This window comes from Mercenaria mercenaria, chromosome 12 (genome assembly GCF_021730395.1).
Source record: "Mercenaria mercenaria strain notata chromosome 12, MADL_Memer_1, whole genome shotgun sequence".
NCBI lineage: Eukaryota > Metazoa > Mollusca > Bivalvia > Venerida > Veneridae > Mercenaria > Mercenaria mercenaria.
Window position 1 is genome coordinate 52,142,204 of NC_069372.1, and position 21,492 is coordinate 52,163,695.

Here is a 21,492-nt window from a genome sequence, read left to right on the forward strand (position 1 = left end):
CTGACCGGATCTGTCGATGTCGAACCCTGTAACGAAGGGACATGAACGTCGGAAGTGTTCGAAGGAGCCGCATGAGAAGCATGAGCCGTAGGCGACTGGTCTAGCTGAGAAGTTGCCGGAGCCTCGAAAAAGCCTTCCTCCCCTTGTTGGAAAATTTGAAATATTCCCTTCTGGTGTGTAGTTACGAAATGCAGAAGGATAATTGAACAAAGCACCAGAAGTAACCGTAACTGGAGGTGCTTTACGTGCTGACTGCAAATGTTTGACCGACTTTGATTTCCGTTTCTTGAGAGCCTGATTTTCGGCCTTGCGTAGTTTAGATTGTCTTCGGAATCGCTAGCCAGTGGGTTACAAGTGTAGCAGTTGACGGTGTCCCAGCCTCCCTCAGAGCTGTCGGCGATACGATTACGTTTCTGACGTTTGGTGACATTTTCCAGTGCCTCATTAAAGAACTTCTCGGCAATATTGTGGTTTGCTATTGTCGATAGCACAAACAACCTGATTCAAAAAGTCAATTATTTCACGGTTAAATACGTACTGTATTTTGTTGCCCTGACGTTTCAACTGAATATCAATGTCCTACTTCAATTTTTTGACTTCTTTGCAAACTGTAGCGTTACTACCACGTACTTCTTCTCTCAAGGCTGTAACTTCTTTTCTATGCTGTGAAAGCTGTCGGGAAATCTCAGCTAAATGTTCCTTTATCAAGGTATTATCATCAGTTGCCGGAGGTGACGAAGAAAACTTTTCTACGGACTTGTTGACAGTCGAGTGACCAAACGCTGAAATGAACTTACCACTTCGCAATGCGAGAAAATCGTGCTCACTAGAGCGCGAAATAACGCCCCGCAGTGGTCCGTCAGGAACAATACGAGGGAAATAAATTCTCTTCTTATTCACTTCGTTTAAACGAAAAGAATTATATATTTATCTTGGTCTCCTCATGAACATGTAAACAAAATTTCTAACAAAGCTAGTCAGAGATTAGGTTTCTTAGAACAGAACATTCATTCTTCCCCCAAAGCCGCTGCTTATAACACTATTGTAAGACCAACTTTAGAATACTGTTTTAGTGTATGGGATCCTTATCATCGGGAGGATATAGATTAATTAGAAAACATTCAAAGACAAGCTGCAAGATGTGTAACAAACAATATAGCAAGACCGCAGACACTGTCTCAATAGTATCATAAAAGACTTAAATTGGAATACTTTGCAATCTAGTAGACTAGTTTTATATCAAAAAATGGTTTGTTATCATGTAGATGTTGATCCTAAACAATATGTTGCATCTTACACAAGACAGTCCAGACACTACAACCATCTGCCATTTCAGATACCATCTGCTACAGCTGATTTATCATGATTATATAAATTCATTCTTCCCTAGAACAGTGGTTCAGTGGAAAACATTACCTCACATTTAGCCAGTGTTGAAACGGTCTCCGGATTCAAATCAGCACTGGCTATAATACAATGATGTTTGCACCATAATTCCAGTACAAATCTTTTTGCTTTTATCCTGTTTTTACCCTACTATAACGTCTTCCTTTCTGCACAACAGTTTATTTGTATATGTTTTGCAGTTAAGGGAATTATGGTTTTAGGTTTTTGTACCTTTTCTTATCACAACTGTTAGGAAGCACTAGGTGGATTAAGTAGCCTAGGAAACCTGACAATCTTTTATTTTCTTTAACACCCAAAGCATGGCCATAATACGTTTGCAATTACTATAAATGATGATGATGACGAGTTTCGTATATTCGATAATAGTTTGCCAATACCTAATGTAAACAAACATGGCCGATTATTTTGCTATTTTAGCAAAACTTGGAATTCAAAAGAAAATTCTGCACGGCGGGAAAGGAGATGCGCCAGACTATGAAGATGGAACAAAAGTAAATTAAGTTACCTTTTAGGCTGCCGGAACAGATTTCTGTTAAACGAAGTATTCGACGTATATTCTCTATATGCTTAAGTGTAGTGGTATGCGGATAGATACCAGATATTTCTGTGGTAGTTCTAGTGATATATATATATATATACAAGTCTAAAGTAATACATTTAGGACAGCATTATTATGATAAATTTTTTGGATGGTCGCTGTGCTCTAAGGCAGACTATAAAATATCAGAATCATTCAATAAGGTATTTCCGCAAATTGAAATTAGAAATCCATGTGAAAAATCAGAACCCTCGAAACAGCTTTCGAAATGCAAGGATACAAAAAATATATGATAAAAATTGAAAAGATATATCTGTAGGTAAACTTGCGAGCATGAAAGCTACGCTGAACCCTATCTCCACAGTGCTTTGGAAGAAAATGAGTGAACATTTTTGGTGCAAAATTTCGGTATCGTATGCAACCTAAATTGTTATAAAACATTTATTTTCAAATCAAAGAAATGCCAAAACAGTGCATACGAGCGTTACTTTTTCAAGAAAATGTCGTTAAACATTCTAATGCGCAAAACACGTGCACAGTTTTTCTAAAATATTTCGCCGCCATGTTTATTTCAAGGAATAAAATATATGATTGTTCTTTTACCTGAGATTCCTTACTGAAATATGTATGTCTCCTTATTCATGATTAGAGATATCCATTTAGTATAGTTTTTCACTGTCCGATCTCCTTAATCTGTTACCGATCCTTCACATTTAAAGAATAAACGTAATGTGTAATAATAGTTTTTCGCTTTACACACCTCCCTTGGACAAGAAAGCCGTTTCACTTAAAATTTGTAAGCATCCGCTGACAAAATATTACTGAAAGATCGAAACTTTTTCTAAAATAAAGTTGAATTTCAATCATTTTCAAAAACTGGAAATATTACACATTGTGTTGAATTTATAAATAAAACAAAAATCCCCAAAAATTAACCATTTTAGATATTTTCCGGGAACTATACGTTTCAGCCGAACAACGCATTTCAAGATGACACAAAACTGATTTCTGTTCGTAAACAATGTCAAAGTTCACCACAGGAACATTGCTGAAAAAGTAAAAGTGCTTAATTGTTTCAGTTTTACGTCCTGTAGAAAACAATCAACTTTCAACTTTAAATGCATAGATGTTCTATAATTATTCCAATATAAACAACCGTCCGATCTTTTCCGTGAAAAGTAAAACGAAGCAAATTTAACTATTTGTTTACACTTCAACCATGTGAAATTAAAGGTATGTATTATCAGGAGACTCCCGTGCATTTTGAATCTCGTGGTGAATAAACTGAATTTACTTTGAAGTATGGTGTCTCAGTTGAGCCAGTTATTTGTTATTTCAGAGAACATATATTAAAGAAGTGTTTATGAGATTATGCATGTGTACGAATATTTACTAGTCTACTTTATATTAACGACGATAGAAAACAAGTGTGCACTCGGCAAATAGCAAGTCTATCATTTTCAGGTGTATACTGAACACTGATCCCATTGTTCGTAATTTTCAGATAAAGAACTCGTTATCCTTGGTTTCGTAGACAGTCTTAGTACTGGACCACTGTTCCTGCTGTCAACACCGCAGTAATGTAAAGTCAATGTCCATTTCTATGCCAGAATTTCAATGCACATTTATCATCAGTTTAAATCTATGAAAATGTGAAAAAATATCATTGTTTAACGAAGAACCAAGATGCAGAAAAGTTACTTTTGAGATATTGCTGATTTTAATCATCAGTTTTTCGCGTGAGAAGTTCAACTGATTGCATTTTGTAAAATGTTTCGTAGTTATCTACAACTGTATACAAATTGTATTACCTCCTAACATATTTGGCTGTAACTTTTTCTGCGATTTATTCTCACTGTGTTTTCAAAAACATGCTGCATCATTCTCATATTGTTTAAAAAGTCGATAGATCAAAATTGGTTAGTTTACGACGAATGAAACATCTAATAAGGAATCACTATACACATCGAACTTGTCCCGGACCAGTATGCGGAAATATTGTGGCCTAATGTTTCAAGATTGTCTAAAAATATTTGCATATATCGTGATAAAGCAAATATTTCGATTGTTTTTATAATTTATAAATATACAATCACGTATGAGTGAGAAAGTTACGTTAAGTCATTTCGGTAGTTACCGCAGGAAGTGCCGAAAATTTCATTTCCACCAAATTTTTCGTGAGATAAGCAGCGCGTAAGTACATAAATTGCACTATAATAAATGAAACCTTTCTTATACTTGACAGTCCTTGAAAAGAATTTCGGATCGTTGCCAAATCTTGTTCATATTAAGTCTGAGACTTGTCTTACAATTTTAGGCAGTTTGGTACACCATACGTATAAAAATCATTGTCCGCACATTGCACTACTTTTATGTATGCTGAAAATAGCAGTATGTACAGATTTGTTTTAGTTTTAATACATGAGGTGGTCATGTTTAAAAACAGATTTTGTAATAAGTTTAGTTCTATTCCGTAAGACAATTCTCCTATATAGATGCACTAATTGAAACTTTGAACTAACTTTTGCCATTCATGAATTTTTAATAAAGTATTTTGAAAGGATTTATAAATCTAACCAAAAATTTGGAAAAATACAGGTAAAATATCTTCTTTGTTTATTTCAAAATTTTAGATATACTTTTTATACAGCTACTTTTAGTTCAGGTCTTGAAAACTGAGCTGTTTTTGTATTCTGGAACAGCTGCATTTGAAAGCTTTTGTTCACTATATTTTCACACTTCAAATGAAGGTCACTCTAAATTCAAGATGGCGGAAGTACCTTAAGCCATCCTGATGAATGGCAATGAATAAGGCTATCCTACAACTAGTACAAGGCAGTGGTTAGGTAGCCGGTTCTGGCTATGTTCCGGCTACCTAGACCAAAGATATACGTAGCCGGTTCCGGCTACTTAGACTAAAGGTCTAAGCAGCCGACTCTTTATGTAAGTCAAGGTAGCCGGCTTCAATAAACTGTATTATAAATGATCATTATATTAGTTAAATAAATTACATTTCTTGTGATTTATTATTTACTATTTGTAATTTACCTGTTTATTTCGCTGTATTTATCATATCGGCTGATATTTTGTTATGTTAAAAAGTACTTGATACGTATTTGAGATACCGTAATTCATTCTTAAAACGAAACAAAACAAACAATTAAAAAACAAAAGGGCAAAACAAAGAGCATCAAAGTACATTTAATCAAAAAACTATAAAATACACAGAATGGCAACTGTAGATAATCTCGCGTCAGCTCGTGTTAGCGCGTTATCTTATTTCAGAGCATTTGCCGACTTGATCAATCCTGAACAAATCAACAGACGCTTACTGAAGTATAAAACTGGCGGTATGGCTGGTGCATAATAAACTGAATCAAGTCCATTTTACAAAAGACAACTGTTGATTTCTCAGACTTCCAATAAAAAATTCATTCATTCATCGCTTAGAAAATACTAATAATTAAAAATACTAATCATTTACATATTAATTTGTCCCTAATCATATGCGAAGTAGCTTGAAGAAAGTTATATTATCACATCTTTAAGATAAAGTCTGATACAGTCATATAAAATATTTTGGGTTGAAACAATCAGTAGGTTGAAACTTTCTGTCTGAGACTTTGGTCTGAAACAGACATTTGTAAAATGGTCTGGGTTTGAAACAATACTTTGGGTGATACAGTTAATTGAAACAGCATAAGTTTTAAGACAATATAATTTCTTTTGAAATAATAGTACATAATAAATTATATTACTTTGCAGTAGAACAAAGCTACATGAAAAACAAGAAGCCAACAAAAGCTTAAGAAAAGGCAAATACATACATGCAACAATAATATTCACTTCTTTTGTACTGTGTGTGTGTTGTGCATCCATTCCATGAACAGGAGGAGCATTTGAAATTAAATCCATTTCATGACTGAACACCTTTACCATTGTTTATATAGCAAATCCAAGGAACTATCATCTATGAAAAGTTCTGGTATCTTTCAAGTCAGTCTGTTATTTTACAGTAACATTTCTCCCCTTTAAAATGGCCATGGTATTGACAAACATAATGGTGTTTACCGTAGACAACTTTTTCAGATGATGCCTTACCTACTGAGGAGTTAAAAACAGGATGCTATTTACTGCTTAGGAAATTTAACTGCTAAACAATCAATTATGGTCGTTTGTTTCACCTTGAGATCTTGCAGGTTTTGAAATTATTCATAGTATGCATTGTTGAAACCTAAGGTGGTTGTCAATGCTGTATGACATATGAGCCGCGCCATGAGAAAACCAACATAGTGGCTTTGCGACCAGCATGGATCCAGACCAGCCTGCGCATCTGCCCAGTCTGGTCAGGATCCATGCCGTTCGCTTTCAAAGCCTATTGCAATTAGAGAAACCGTTAGCGACAGCATGGATCCTGCGCGGATGTGCAGGCTGGTCTGGATACATGCTGGTTGCAAAGCCACTATGTTGGTTTTCTCATGGGGCGGCTCATATCGATAATTAGTCTAAATGGTTTGTCTGTCTATACCTGACCTTTTAATCAATCTGCTATAAGTAGTTAACAAAGTTAAGATGTGCATGGTATTATAATTTCCTATTTTTTGCAGGTAAATTAACCCTAACCCTGCTAAATTTCTAAAATGGATTGATTTATCATTCAATTTTGGCCGTACCACCTTTTACTCAAAGGTGTGTTCACTAAAACTTTACTGACTGAATAGCGAACAGTGCAGACAATGATCAGCCTGCACTGGTTGCAAAGGCAGATTCACTTGCCGCCAGCAGGCTAAAGGTTAAAGACCCTGTTTTTAATTTATCTTTTAAAAAAGTCATAAAAAAGTCTTATTATGTCTTTTATCATTTGGCTGTACCACTTTCTCTTCATCGAAGTGGATTCGAAAAACCTTGCTTGGTGTGTAGAATTCTTCATGTGAGGAAGCTATCCAGCTGTCTTGCGGAAGATTGTTTGTTCTACCTTGATGCCAATCCATGCCTGAAACAATGCTGGTAGAGGCAACTTGGTTCTTTGCAATCAAAAGCTGGAAAAGTTGCCATATGACCTAGATTTTGTCGGTGTGATTCTAAACCCTACAGAAACAAAAAAAAAGAATATTTAGCTGTGTACGTGTACACTATCACTTGACATGGCATGCAGCAGGTAGATATGCTCATTGAGAGCACAATGTCAAGTACCTTTAGTTGAGTAGCAATGGATTAAACCTATGAAGAGTCTGAAGACATGAAGTAGATCTAGTTTGGCAGTTACATTTCTTATCTTTTTGAGCACAGACCCACTTTTACACTTGGGCTATTGTTTGGTAGACATTATAACTGCTCACTCTTCTGCATTATTCAAGTAATTTCATACTTTATATATATTTCAGCTGTACTTCCACTATAAAACATGTAAATGTGATGATGAACACACCATAATTGATGACAGTCATAATCATGAGAAACCAATGGAATTAATCCTTGGCAAGAAATTTAAATTTGAAGTCTGGGAAGCTTGTTTGAAATCAATGAGGGTTGAAGAAGTGTCTGAATTCACTGTTGACACAAAGGTATGAGTAGTTAGGCCTAAAATGTTTATGGTAATACAAACCATAGCCGCTAAGGCTGATCAGTACTCCATTTTTAACAATATAAGGATTTTTCAGTAAAACTGAGTTTTAAATACTGTAATACACATGTAAATCTGACATGTATTTATCAGGAAAGTAGTGGAGAGTACTGGTAGTTTTTGTTGTACAAGGCTGTACAGGAAAAATAATCAGCCTTTATAAACAAATTTTTACTTTGATATACAGAGAAGTAGTCAGATAGGAATTTAAAAAAGCAAAAGTCTCGGTATGTCAGATTCAACTTAAAAAGAGTGAAATACCTACATTTAGAAGGCATTTTGACTGAACTTGAACATTTCTTCAAAGTATTCATAATTCTGAGATGAGCAAGTTTGAGATGCTGAGTTTCATCTGTACATAGTAACTAGCAGTTTATTAAAGAAAAATTTGGTCATTTTAGCTGGTAGAGCAGTACCCACTGGTTTCGAAGCAGTTACGAGAGATATTTGGTAAACATAAGAAGAAGCATGAAGAGGAGAAGAGCCATTGCTGTGGTATGATGGCAATGTCAGAGAAAGGACTTGGTCATCCGGATCTGGACGATTTAGTCAAAAATCCTCAACCACTTGCATTCACTATAGGTAAGTAATTTGCTAAAATGTGACTGTTTCATCTAAAATTTGTCCTGTTGCAAAATGAGACAGACTTTCAACTGGCTTTGAAATTTGAAACTTCAGTGGCAATAAAAATGATCTGCTTTAGTTGAAATCAAGACTGCTTTTTACTTCGGGAAAATGGCAAAATCTTAATCAAAACCCAGGGGAGGCACAAAGAATGTTTAAGTTAGCTTGCTAACTTAAAAGGGTCTGCAGTTAAGCAAATGTGAAATATGTATTCAGGGTGAGCTGTTAGTATAGTATAGTTTCTTTTCCTTTGAAATTACTGGTCAGAATTTTACCAAGCTTGTTCTGCAACATCCTGGCATCGGGATTGTTCAAGTTTATCTTTCATAGCGTAACTATTAAATATGTCACTGTGAGGACTGGCATATGTTCAGGGTTGAATGGAAATTAACCATGACTTGGGACATATTATTAAACTGAAGAGGATATTCTGATATTTTCAGGACTTTCTTGTCATTTCATTTCTTTGGAGTTATCCTCTTGTTAGCTCGACTATTCTTCGAGTCTAGCTATTCTACTCACCTTGGCATTGGTGTCTGCATTGGTGTCACACCTAATGCAGATATTGAATTGAAACTTCCTGCTTCTGTAGCAACAATTCGAATAGTCGAGCATTGGCTGTCTTACGGACAGCTCTTGTTTTAACAATATAATCTTATTCTACCAGACATGTTCAGGTTGTGTGTATTTCAATATTGACATCATTCTTGTGTGGAATTTGGTATGGCCTCTTTAACCCACTGCACATTATGGCTGAATATCCCTAGTAAAATGTAAAGAAATATATTAAAGGGATATTAAGTTGATGTTTAATTTTAAGTTTATTTAAATCAATCAATTTAAAGAAACAGAAGTAGGCTGATTTTTCAGATCAAACGTTTATACGATAATCACTATTTGTCCATAATATTACCAGTATGGGAAGTTGTGAAAACATGACATGTTGTCCAATCAAAAACCTGATCATCAACCTATAATTATCTTACCTTGTCCTTCAAAATGAGTAACATAAGAAAAGAAAAGTGGAATGTGACATTTTGATCCAATTTTCATATGTTATTCTAACCTGGCATATTTAGGCTGGTGTAACAGGGGAAAGAATCAACCAGTTTTTTTTCCTCAGGGAAGAAATCAGCCTGTTGTTTTTTTCCATGGGGAAAAAGCTGACTGGGGAAAAAACTGACCGTTACACAGGGTTTGCAAAATTATCCTGTCATCCCAAGTAAGAAATGATTTCCCTGTTTTACTTTACTAAGTATGTCGGTAAAATATGAGAAATACTATTTTTACAATGATTCTAAGAATGTAGTTTTTCATCCGCTATTTCACCTGTATACCCCTTAACTTGTTGTCAGTTAGTTAGGTAAAAATTTTCTTCCAGATCTGATAAAGATTGAGCGACCTGGGTCTTATGAAAAAGAATCTTGGACGCTGACAGATGAAGAAAAGCAAGATAAGGTACCCAAGTTAAAGGAAGCTGGAAATGAACTATATAAACAGAAAAAATACTCAGAGGCAGCTGAAAAATATGGAGAGGCTATAGGGTTGTTAGAACAGTTATGTATGAAGTAAGTATTGACTGTAATGGAGGAAGTTGCTGTTTTAAGCTGGTCTGATTTTTAAACAAATACACAAAGTATTGTCATCACTTGATTTTCTGAACCAGCCTTGGTGTTGGTTAAAAGTTTTGTTTCAGTCCACTTGTAATGGACAGGACATCGTGGCATTTTGACATCAGAATTCATGTCATATTGTTCTTTCAGGGGACCATGTGTCAACCGTTGTTTATTGCAGAATTTACAATGATTGAATTCCTTCTTTATTTAACTGTCAGACAAATCAAACCATGCTAGAATGAAAAGAAAACTTTGTTTGTTCTACATGAAAGATCTTAATTAATAAATATCCTCCATGTATTTGATGCCCTCATCTTGTATTGCTATTATGTAACAGTTTTATATTCCCAAATCTTCACATTTTGTTCCTACATGATGATTCTGTTATATTACAGTTTTATACCCAAATAATTTTTACATTTTATTCCTGTATTATAACATAAATCTGCTTCTGTTTTATGTTCCCAAATAATCCTAACATTTTGTTCCTACATTTTGATAGTTTTTTAATCTGATGTAATGTATATACTATTTTAGCATTAACAGCTGCAATAAACCTGAAATCGCCTGTCTCTAACTACCTGTATCTCACCATGAACATGTTTTTCAAAAGCAGGAGAACACATTAATAAATATTGAGGATTGATCACAGAAAAAAAATATTTTCAGCAGATCTAAAATCTATTAAAATATGTGATGATTTTCAAAACTAGAAAATTTTTCGAAAGTGTTGATTGTGAATAATTATATTTTGTGATATAAGTGTCCTGTTCCTTATATTTCAGAGAGAAGCCAGGAGACCCAGACTGGCATGTGTTAGAAGACATGAAAATACCTCTGTTGTTAAATTTCTCACAATGTAAACTGTTATTAAAGGAATATTACATAGTGATAGAACATACCAGTACTGTACTGAAAAGGGATCCGGGTAAGTGACAGACAAGTTGATTGTGTGTACGTGCATGCATGTAGTTTGAATTTATTTACTTTTGTCAATGATGAAACCATATTGGCAAGCTAGATATGCTTTTAAGTTGCTACCTTTTTTTATGCCCCCAGCATCTACTGATGCGGGAGGCATATAGTGATTGTCCTGTCCGTCCGTTCGTCCGTCCGTACGAGGTTAACCAAGTGGAACTGTTTCATCTAGCATCAATACCCCTTACTAGAATGACTTGATACTAATGCAGATGTAGCCTGTGACCATTCCTCATCTTCAGACGTCACCTGACCTCAGTTTGACCTTGACCTCATTTTGGACATAGGTTGCTTTATATGGGCCATCTCTTGGTTAACCAAATGTGACCGTTTCATCTAGCATCAATACCCCTTACAAGAATGAATTGATACTAATACAGATGTTAACTGTGACCATTCCTCATCTTCAAACATCACCTGACCTCAGTTTGACCTTGACCTTGACCTCCTTTTGGACTTAGGTGCAAAATCTATCTTAGTTTGTTCAAATGGTTCTGCTTGACCCCATTTAGCAGCCACTAGAGCAAAATATTGAAAAGCCTGTAAATGATTTCTTCTCATTTGATGGATCTTCACCAAACTTGGTCCGTAGCATCCTTGTATGAATCTCTCTCTGAAGTTTGTTCAACTGGTTCCACTTTGCCCCTTTTATGGGCCAACAGAGCTTGAAATAAAAAAAAATTGAACTATTTTTTCTAAAGCAACACTTGAGGGATTTTCACTAAACTTGGTTTGTTGCATCCTTGTTTGGACCACAAGAGTTGAAAATAGAAAGGAAGCTTTAAACAGCTTCATTGTTATGAATCACTTGGTGAATCTCCATCAAACTTTGTCTGTGGCATCCTTGTATAGACCTTTTTCAAGTTTGTATGGTTCCGCTTTGCCACAGAGCTAAAATCTCCACTCCCCCTCCACACACCTCACCCTGAATTTGTCCTTGTGACATGAAATAAGAGGAAATAAGTTTGTAATATGTTTTATGTTCAGAACCCAAAATATATGCTGCCATTTTATAAACCAAGACATTAACCTGTTGATTTCATGTTCCAGACAATGTTAAAGCCTTATTCAGAAGAGGTAAGGCACATATTGGTGCTTGGAATCCAAGGGAGGCAAGAATAGACTTTGAAAGAGTTGCAGAACTTGATTCAACTCTTTCAAACACTGTGAAAAAGGAACTGAAGTATTTAGAGGAATTACAGAAGAAGAAAGATCTTCAGGACAAAGAAAAGTTGAAATCAATGTTTGCTGAGAGTTCATCTTGATAAGAGGATAATGTTATTTGAGCCATGCCATGAGAAAACCAACATAGTGGGTTTGTGACCAGCATGGATCCAGACCAGCCTGTGCATCAGCGCAGTCTGGTCAGGCTCCATGCTGTTCGTTTTTAAAGCCTATTGGAATTGGAGAAACTGTTAGCGAACAGCATGGATCCTGACCAGACTGCATGGATGTGCAGGCTGGTCTGGATCCATGCTGGTCGCAAACCCACTATGTTGGTTTTCTCATGGCACGGCTCAATTGTTATTTATTTATCTATGATCTAAAGGCATTAGATTTAATTATTTTAATCAAGTTTTTTTATTGATGGATTGTTGATGAGCTTTGATAGCAAAAATTACAATACAAAGTTTTAAATTACTTTTAATTAAAAGTACAGTAATTAAAGCACCTCATTCACACTTTCCAGATGATTTTTTTCTCTCAAAAATGGATATAATATGGATGCTGTGAAAGTGACCAGTGGTGCAAACATATTGACATACAATTTTTGAAGGATATCCCTACAAATTATCAGAAATATTGTACAGAAGGGAGTAATCAGTTATTTGTAATGCTTTTGAAATAATGAAGAAAATCATCATTCTTCTTGTATGTTACCAATATCTGATGTCATTTTTCAGTGTCATATATACATTTTATGCCAAAGCTTGATGGAAATGAACATGTGGAAATATTGCACGCCAACAGTGGGCATGTAGTTTTATACTGTTAGTTTTCATTCAGTAGATGTGTGATCTAATAACAGTATGGATAGTGTGTCGGAACACAAATACTGAAGTGGTTATGTTGAGGTTTCTTGTTAGTTATGGTATATCTTGCAAAAAGTCAGGCGTATATCTGTGGTGCTACTTTTCTGAAATAGATAATGTGTGAATTTAAGATCTGGCTAAATTGGTTTTTAGCTCATCTGATTTTTGGAAAAAAAAATGAGGAGTTATTGTCATCACTTGAGCAGTTGTCGGCGTCGGCGTCTGCGTCGGCGTTGCCTGGTTAAGTTTTATGTTTAGGTCAGCTTTTCTCCTAAACTATCAAAGCTATTGCTTTGAAACTTGGAATACTTGTTTACCATCATAAGCTGACCCTGTATAGCAAAAAACATAACTCCATCTTGCTTTTTGCAAGATTTATGGCCCCTTTTGTACTTAGAAAATATCAGATTTCTTGGTTAAGTTTTATGTTTAGGTCAACTTGTCTCCTAAACCATCAAAGCTATTGCTTTGAAACTTGGAATACTTGTTCACCATCATAAGCAGACCCTGTACATCAAGAAACATAACTCCATCTTGCTTTTTGCAAGATTTATTGCCCCTTTTGGACTTAGAAAATCAGTTTTCTTGGTTAAGTTTTATGTTTAGGTCAGCTTTTATCCTAAACTATCAAAGCTATTGCTTTAAAACTTGCAACACTTGTTCACCATCATAAGTTGACCCTGTACAGCAAGAAACATAACTCCATCCTGCTTTTTGCAAGATTTATGGCCTCTTTTGGACTTAGAAAATATCAGATTTCTTGGTTAAGTTTTATGTTTAGGTCAACTTTTTCTCTTAAACTATCAAAGCTATTGCTTTGAAACTTGCAACACTTGTTGACCATCATAAGCTGACCCTGTACAGCAAGCAACATAACTCCATCCTGCTTTTTGCAATAATTATTGCCCCTTTTGGACTTAGAAAATCATTTTCTTGGTTGAGTATTATGTTTAAGTCAACTTTTCTCATAAACTATCAAAGCTATTGCTTTATTAAATTAAAACTTGCAACAGTTTTTCACCATCATAAGTGGACACTGAACATCAAGAAACATAACTCTATCCTGCTTTTTGCAAGAATGATGGCCCTTTTTAGACTTAGAAAATCATGGGTAGGACAATATTTCTATTACACAAAAAAAATCAGATGAGCGTCAGCACCCGCAAGGCGGTGCTCTTGTTAAGTCTTATTTCAGTTTCACATGCAATTGCCAGTAATAAGTGTGACTTAATTTAGAATGGTCAACTCGTGGTCCAACTGTTGGAATTTCCTATACAATGACCCTTTATATAACATGACCCTGTCTAACGTAGTCAGCAGCCAGTGGAAAAGTCTGTAGAATGCACCGTAATGGTCACTAAATCTCTTCTGCTGTAAAATAACAAGGTGCTGTTTTTCCTACTGTACTGTTGTAAACAAAGTCCTAGATACTGTAAAATCATTTAATTTCGTGGGCATAAAATTTCGTGGTTTGGGTCAAAACGGCAATTTCTTGGTGATATGAATTCGTGGATTTCAACTTTTGAACATAAAATGAATGGAAATTTTACTTGTTCCTTGGGATTAAATTTCGTGGATTGACTCGACCACGAAATCCATGAAAATGAGTCCCCCACAAATATTAATGATTTCACAGTAGTTTGGTAGTCTAAACACCAGAAAATCATATATTTTGTTTGTTTGAGTAAATCTTTTGTTAGCAACTTGCCGAATTTTGCACAAAACTGCCACAAATCATAATATTTGGTGCATGGATGGTGGTAGATTAAAACCATTGTTAAAATGCTCCAAAGAAAATTTGCCTATTTAATATAATGGCCCATCAGTATCAGTTGTCAACTTCTGTCCAATTACATCTTCGTGGTATACAATTTTGGCATTTCCTTCCTGATATGGAAAAGCGTATGTTTGTTTGAACTACATTAATGGTCGGAGAATGACTTAGAATTATTTAAATTTTATAGTGAAATATATGTTAGTGGTAGTCTCGCAAAAATGTAGAATATATAAAATTTGTTTAAAGTGTTCAAATACATGAAAAAAAAAGAAACTTTATTTTGTTTTACATGTATATCAGATATGTTTCACTCATGACAATATTATTTCTGGTGTTCAGATGGTGAAAGAAATAAATAACCTCTATATATTTGCAAAATTTCAACCTTATTGTTCCACATTACAAAGTCTGGGCATTTTTATATCCATCTAACTTTATTTATTATTTTCTTAACTTTGTATACTTGATTCAGTGTTTATGAAAACAAGAATTTCTTTCAATAATAAGCTGTATGTGTTCAGTTGTTGTATTTACACGCCCCTGGAAAGAGGTTTATAGTAAATAAACTGTTTGTATATGAGTTAGTTTGGCTGTCCAAAACGCTTTCTAGTATTCCACTTATGCTTAGCATAATGAGCTGTGTCATGTGCAAGAGTCAGGTCTGTTCTATAAAGGTCAAGGTCACAGGGAAGAATACTGTATAAGTGGTTAAGTTAGCGAGGTGGAAATATTGGTGAATTTCGCAAATTGACAAAATTCGCTAATAATTTCTCCAGCGTAAATATCAGCCAACCCATTATAAAAATGTAGTAAATGAGAGAAATTGATACACTGTCTCTGTCTGTACTCTTAACAACTTTAATCTCCTTTTTTCGGCCTTAAATGCGTCAAAAGTAGCCATAGTTGTTTGGTTACACTTCAAAAAGGTAAAGATTATCATAATTTGATTAAATTTCCACTTGTTGACAGGTACAAAACTAGCAAAGCTATAGGCAAGAAAACAAGCTGACTTTTAAAAAATCATTTTACACGTTTACAAAACTTAACAAAAGGATTTACTTCAATACATATTGTTAGACTTTTTCAGTTTGATTATTACATGACATTGTATAATACTGCTTTCTTTAATAATACGTTTTCAAGTAATTATCTTTTGTAAAGAAAAGACAAACAACAATTTTATTAATGTGTAGCATGTTCTTTGATATTTGAATGTTCGCGAATAACTTACAACTACAATAATATGTTATATTTATACCTTAAGAAATTTTATTTGTACTTATTATTTTTTGAACGTATATGAATATTGAGATAATAATTGTATGATTTTTTAAAGGATAAATGACCATAATTTTCAACTCACTGGTTCCATATAAGGGATAATAGTAATACTAATAATGTCAGCGAAAGTGCAGCTTTTATGTCAGAAAAATTTCCGAATTCGCTAACTTTTCGACTCGTGGAAATATCCACTTATACAGTATTAGCCCCTTCCCTTTGTCCGTTGTGCCCTTCCAGTGGGTTACGTTTTTACAAAACATATTTCATATGCTATTTTAGTCTTGTGACTCAGTTCAGGATGAGGAAGCCATCCAGCTGGCTTACGGAAGGTCAGTGGTTCTACCCAGGTTCCCGCCTGTGATGAAATAATGCACTGAGGGGCACCTTGGGGTCTTCCTTCACCATCAAAGCTGGAAAGTTGCCATATGACCTATAATTGTGTCGGTGCAACATTAAACCCAACAAAACGAAACAAACAGTTCAGGCGTTTTGTTTCTGTATTTCAGTATTTCATTATTCCGTTGTATTTCACAGAAATAATATATAATCTAGAACATAGATGTAAATACGTTAATATACTTTCTATCAATTAAGCCAAATAGATAAAAAAACAGAATCATATCTGGTTATTTTTCTTTTTATATATATATAAAATCAGTTATCACCCCAATTAGTTTAACAAACACTCAGAAGCTTATTAAGTGAAAAGAGAGTATCTTCATCAGTAAACAAAATCTTGTGTGGTTCTCATGAGATTTTGCTGTTAGGTCTTATGAGAGTTTCAGATCTGCTTCATTTTTAGCTCATCTGATTTTTTGGAAAAAAAATGATGAGTTATTGTAATCGCTTGATCGGCGTCGGCATTGCCTGGTTAAGTCTTATGTTTAGGTCAGCTTTTCTCCTAAACTATCAAAGCTATTGCTTTAAAACTTGCAACACTTGTTCACCATGATTAGCTGACTCTGTACAGCAAGAAACATAACTCCATCCTGCTTTTTGTAAGAATTATGGCCAGATTTCTTGGTTAAGTTTTGCGTTTAGGTCAACTTTTCACCTTTATGGTCAAAGCTATTGCTTTAAAATTTCGAGCAGTTATTCGCCATTAAAAGCTGACACTGAACTGCAAGAACCGTAACTCTGCATTGCTTTTCGCAAGAATTATAGCCCTTTTTGGACTTAGAAAATCATGGGTAGGTCAATATTTCTATTATACAGAGACAAAAAAATCAGATGAGCGTCTGCACCCGCAAGGCGGTGCTCTTGTTATAGTTTTGTATTTAAGCTGAGATTGCAAATTTCTGTGAAAAAAATATTTCAGTTAAGTTTCTTTAATTTTACATGTCTATTTATCTTTTATCAAATCAGTTGGTATTTATATTAAACTGTTACAGTATTTTTGTGATTTTCATTAAATATTATTGTTATTTAATGTATTTAGTCCTTTTTTATCTGATCATAATTATTTTACCAATGTCTCATTGAATACATAGAATAAAGTACATGACAATTTTTATCATGTGGGTATTTAAATCATTCTGCAGATAATGCCTTGCCATATTTATGTCTCTCCCCCATATTGTTTTTGCCCTGTACGTCCAGCTTTCCGTTTGTCTGTCTGTCACACTTCATTTCCGATCAATAACTGGAGAACCATTTGACCTAGAACCTTCAAACTTCATAGGGTGGCAGGGCTTATGGAGTAGACGACCCTTATTGTTTTTTAGGTCACTCCATCAAAGGTCAAGGTCAAAGGGGCCTGAAAATGGAAAACCATTTATGATCAATAACTTGAGAACCACTTGACCAGGAATGTTGAAATTTCATAGGGTGATTGGACATGCAGAGTAGATCACCCCTATTGATTTTGGGATCAGTCTGTCAGAGGCCAAGGTCACAGGGGCCTGAACATGAAAAACCATTTCCGATCAATAACTTGAGACCCACTTGACCTAGAATGTTGAAACTTCATAGGATAATTGGACATGCAGAGTAGATGACCCGTAATGATTTTGGGGTCACTCCATTTAAGGTCAAGATCACAGTGGCCAGAACATGGCAATCCATTTCTGGTCAGTAACTTGAGAACCATTTGACCTAGAACCTTCAAACTTAATAGGGGGATAGGACTTACAGAGTAGATGGCCCTTATAGTTTATAGGGTCACTCCATCAAAGGTCACAGGGGCCATCTGTCAATCACACTTCATTTTTGATCAATAACTCGAGAACCATTTGACCTAGAATCTTCAAGCTTCATATGGTGATAGGGCTTGCAGAGTAGATGATCCCTAATAGTTTTGGGGTTATTAGGTCAATGGTCAAGGTCACAAGGGCCTGAACATGGAAAACTGTTTCTGATCAGTAACTCGAGAACCACTTGACCCAGAACGTTGAAACTTCATAGGATGATTGGACAAGTAGAGTAGATGACCCCTAATGATTTTTGGGTCACTTGATTTAAAGGTCAAGGTCACAGGGACCAGAACATGGAAAACAGTTTTCGATCAGTTGAGAACTATTTGACCCAGAACCTTCAAACTTTATAGGATGATAGGACTATCAGAGTAGATGACCCTTATCGTTTTTCGGGTCACTTGAGCTAAGGTCAGGGTCACATGGGGCCTGAACATGGAACACCCTTTCCGATCAATAACTTGAGAACCACTTGACTCAGAATGTTGAAACTTCATTGGATAATTGTACGTGCAGAGTAGATGACCCATATTGACTTAAGGGTCACTTGATCAAAGGTCAAGGTCACAGGAGTCTGAACATGGAAAACGGTTTCTGATAAATAACTTTAGAACCACTTGATTGACCCAGAATGTTGAAACTTCATAACGATTGGACATGCCAAGTAGCCTATCCCTATTGTAGCCAGCCACCAATGTCTCTTCGACTTTCGCTCCGACTATCGCATTGAGGGAGACATGAGCTTTTCTACAAAAGCATCCTCTAGTTTAATTCTATTTTTTTATACCCTCGACTTTGGGTTGGGAAGGGTTGCTTATTGATTTTCCTTTGCCTATCCTGATATCTATTGAACAAAATTTGTGTCATGTATATCTCAGATATATAATATATTTGACCTTAAGTCTTCAAATGTTATAGGAATGTGAAGTTGTGCACCTGGCTTTTTGGATGGGATTTCACTCAGTAGGACAAAGAGTTATGGTCCTTGACATAGCCCAAAATATACATAAAGGACCTAAAAGCTTATGTCATAAGTATTTTAAAATTTGTTTAACATAGGAATCATGGAATTTTACAGGAATGTTATGCAGCATGTGAAGTTGTGCACCTTGGGATTTTAGCTTGACTTTTCGAAAGAAAAAGTAGAGCTATTGCACTCACCCCAGCATTGGTGTGTAAAGTTGTGCAACTTTTTCTTTCGAAAAGTTGAGCTATTGCACTCGATCGCCCCAGCGTCCGCATCACCATCGTCGTTGCCATTGGTTAAAGTTTTTGATAAAGTCAGATATCTCTGTTACTATAAAAGCTATTGACTTGAAACTTAAAATAGGTATTTAGTTTTACTATCAAAGTCTACACCAGGAAAAACAATCCCCATAACTCTGATTTGAATTTTGCCAGAGTTATGCCCCTTTTTAACTTAAACTGTTTTGGTGAAGTTTTTGATAAAGTCAAATATCTCTGTTACTATCAAAGCTTTTGACTTAAAACCTAAAATAGTTTTTAACTATCAAAGTTCACACCAGGAGAAACAATCCCCATAACTCTGATTTGAATTTTACCAGAGTTATGCCCCTTTTTAACTTAGAATATTTTGGTTAAAGTTTTATAAAGTTTTTACTAGCAAAACTCTAATTCAGAGTCAGACACTGAGAGAGTCGAGCGCACTGTCATCAGACAGCTCTTGTTTGAGATTTCACTCAATAATATTAGAGTTATAGCTGTTGACTTAGCAGAGTTATACAAAGAGCCTGAATATTTGTGTTTCCCATATCTCAAAAAGAATTTCACCTAGAGTCATGAAAGTTTATAGGAATGTTACTCTGCATAAAATGTTGTGCACCTGGGGTTTTATTTTGACTTAAACACCACTGCACTTACCCTGCCACCTTCACTGCCAAAAGGTCTTCAAATCACTTGCACCTCATCGATGTGGGTTTGAGTCTCACTTGGGGTGTTGAATTCTTCATGTGAGGAAGCCAGCTGGCTTACGGAAGGTCGGAGATTCAACCCAGGTGCCCACTCATGATGAAATAATGCGCAGAAGGGCAACTGGGATCTTCCTCCACCATCAAAGCTGGAAAGTCGTCATATGACCTAAAATTGTGTCAGTGTGATGTTAAACCAAACAAAATAAATAAATTCACTGCCAAAAGAGTACCTGCAGTTTTACCTGCAGTTTAAATTACCTTAGAGGGTAGTGATAGAACAAAATTATACTTTGTCTATAAAAGTATCTGTTGAATTTTGAAAAAAAAACATTATGTGATGTTTATTGATGGCAACATAATAATATAGATACTGAAATATAGTATTGAAATGTTTAGGCCTAAAAAAAAAATCTTTGTTTCCGGTAACATGCTCAAAATAATAAGGGTAAGTAGGTCGGAAAATTTATCTTTTTTTAGCTCACCTGAGCACGAAGTGCACAAGGTGAGCTTTTGCCATCGCCCTGCATCCGTCGTCATCTGTCCGTTCATCCGTTCTCAACAATTTGACTGTTAACACTCTAGAGGTCACAATTTTGACCTAATCTTAATGAAACTTGGTCAGAATGTTACTCTCAATAAAATCTTGGACGAGTTTGATATTGGGTCATCTGGGGTCAAAAACTAGGTCACCAGGTCAAATCAAAGGAAAAGCTTGTTAACAGTCTAGAGGTCATAATTTTGACCCAATCTTAATGAAACTTGGTCAGAATGTTACCCTCAATAAAATCTTGGATGAGTTCAATATTGGGTCATCTGGGATCAAAAACTAGGTCACCAGGTCAAATCAAAGGAAAAGCTTGTTAACACTCTAGAGGTCACAGTTTTGGCCCAATCTTAATGAAACTTGGTCAGAATGTTACCCTCTATAAAATCTTGGACGAGTTTGATATTGGGTCATCTAGGGTCAAAAACTAGGTCACCAGGTCAAATCAAAGGAAAAGCTTTTTAACACTCTAGAGGTCACAATTTTGGCCCGATCTTAATGAAACATGGTCAGAATGTTACCCTCAATAAAATCTTGGACGAGCTTGATATTGGATCATCTGGGATCAAAAACTAGGTCACCTGGTCAGATCAAAGGAAAAGCTTGTTAACACTGTAGAGGTCACATTTATGACTGTATCTTCATAAAACTTGGTCAGAATGTTAATCCTGATGATCTCAAGGTCCAGTTTGAATCTGGGTCATGTAGGATCAAAAACTAGGTCACTAGGTCAAATCAAAGGAAAAGCTTGTTAACACTCTAGAGGCCACATTTATGACCGTTTCTTAATGAAACTTGGTCAGAATGTTAATCTTGATAATCCATAGGTCAGATTCAAATCTGGGTCAGGTAGGATCAAAAACTAGGTCACCAGATTAAATCAAAGGAAAAGCTTGTTAACACTCTAGAGGTCACAATTTTGGCCCAATCTTAATGAAACTTGGTCAG

General features: G+C 35.4%; 1 protein-coding gene across 1 annotated transcript; it reads left to right on the forward strand.

The window, feature by feature from the left end:
• Positions 1 to 1,748: 1,748 nt before the first annotated feature.
• LOC123534033 (AH receptor-interacting protein-like) lies at positions 1,749 to 17,306 on the forward strand. The gene is made up of 6 exons (XM_045316069.2): positions 1,749 to 1,898; positions 7,330 to 7,509; positions 7,970 to 8,150; positions 9,574 to 9,760; positions 10,594 to 10,736; positions 11,837 to 17,306. The coding sequence occupies exons 1-6, from the start codon at positions 1,800 to 1,802 to the stop codon at positions 12,049 to 12,051; spliced, it is 1,005 nt and encodes a 334-aa protein (XP_045172004.2). The 5' UTR covers positions 1,749 to 1,799; the 3' UTR covers positions 12,052 to 17,306.
• Positions 17,307 to 21,492: the final 4,186 nt, after the last annotated feature.

Bases quoted from the DNA above. Each gene is read 5' to 3' on its own strand.
- LOC123534033 (XM_045316069.2), top strand. From the start codon at position 1,800: ATGGCCGATTATTTTGCTATTTTAGCAAAACTTGGAATTCAAAAGAAA. The intron at 1,899-7,329 runs GTAAATTAAGTT...TATATATTTCAG, and splicing joins ACTATGAAGATGGAACAAAA to CTGTACTTCCACTATAAAAC. The intron at 10,737-11,836 runs GTAAGTGACAGA...TTCATGTTCCAG, and splicing joins TGTACTGAAAAGGGATCCGG to ACAATGTTAAAGCCTTATTC.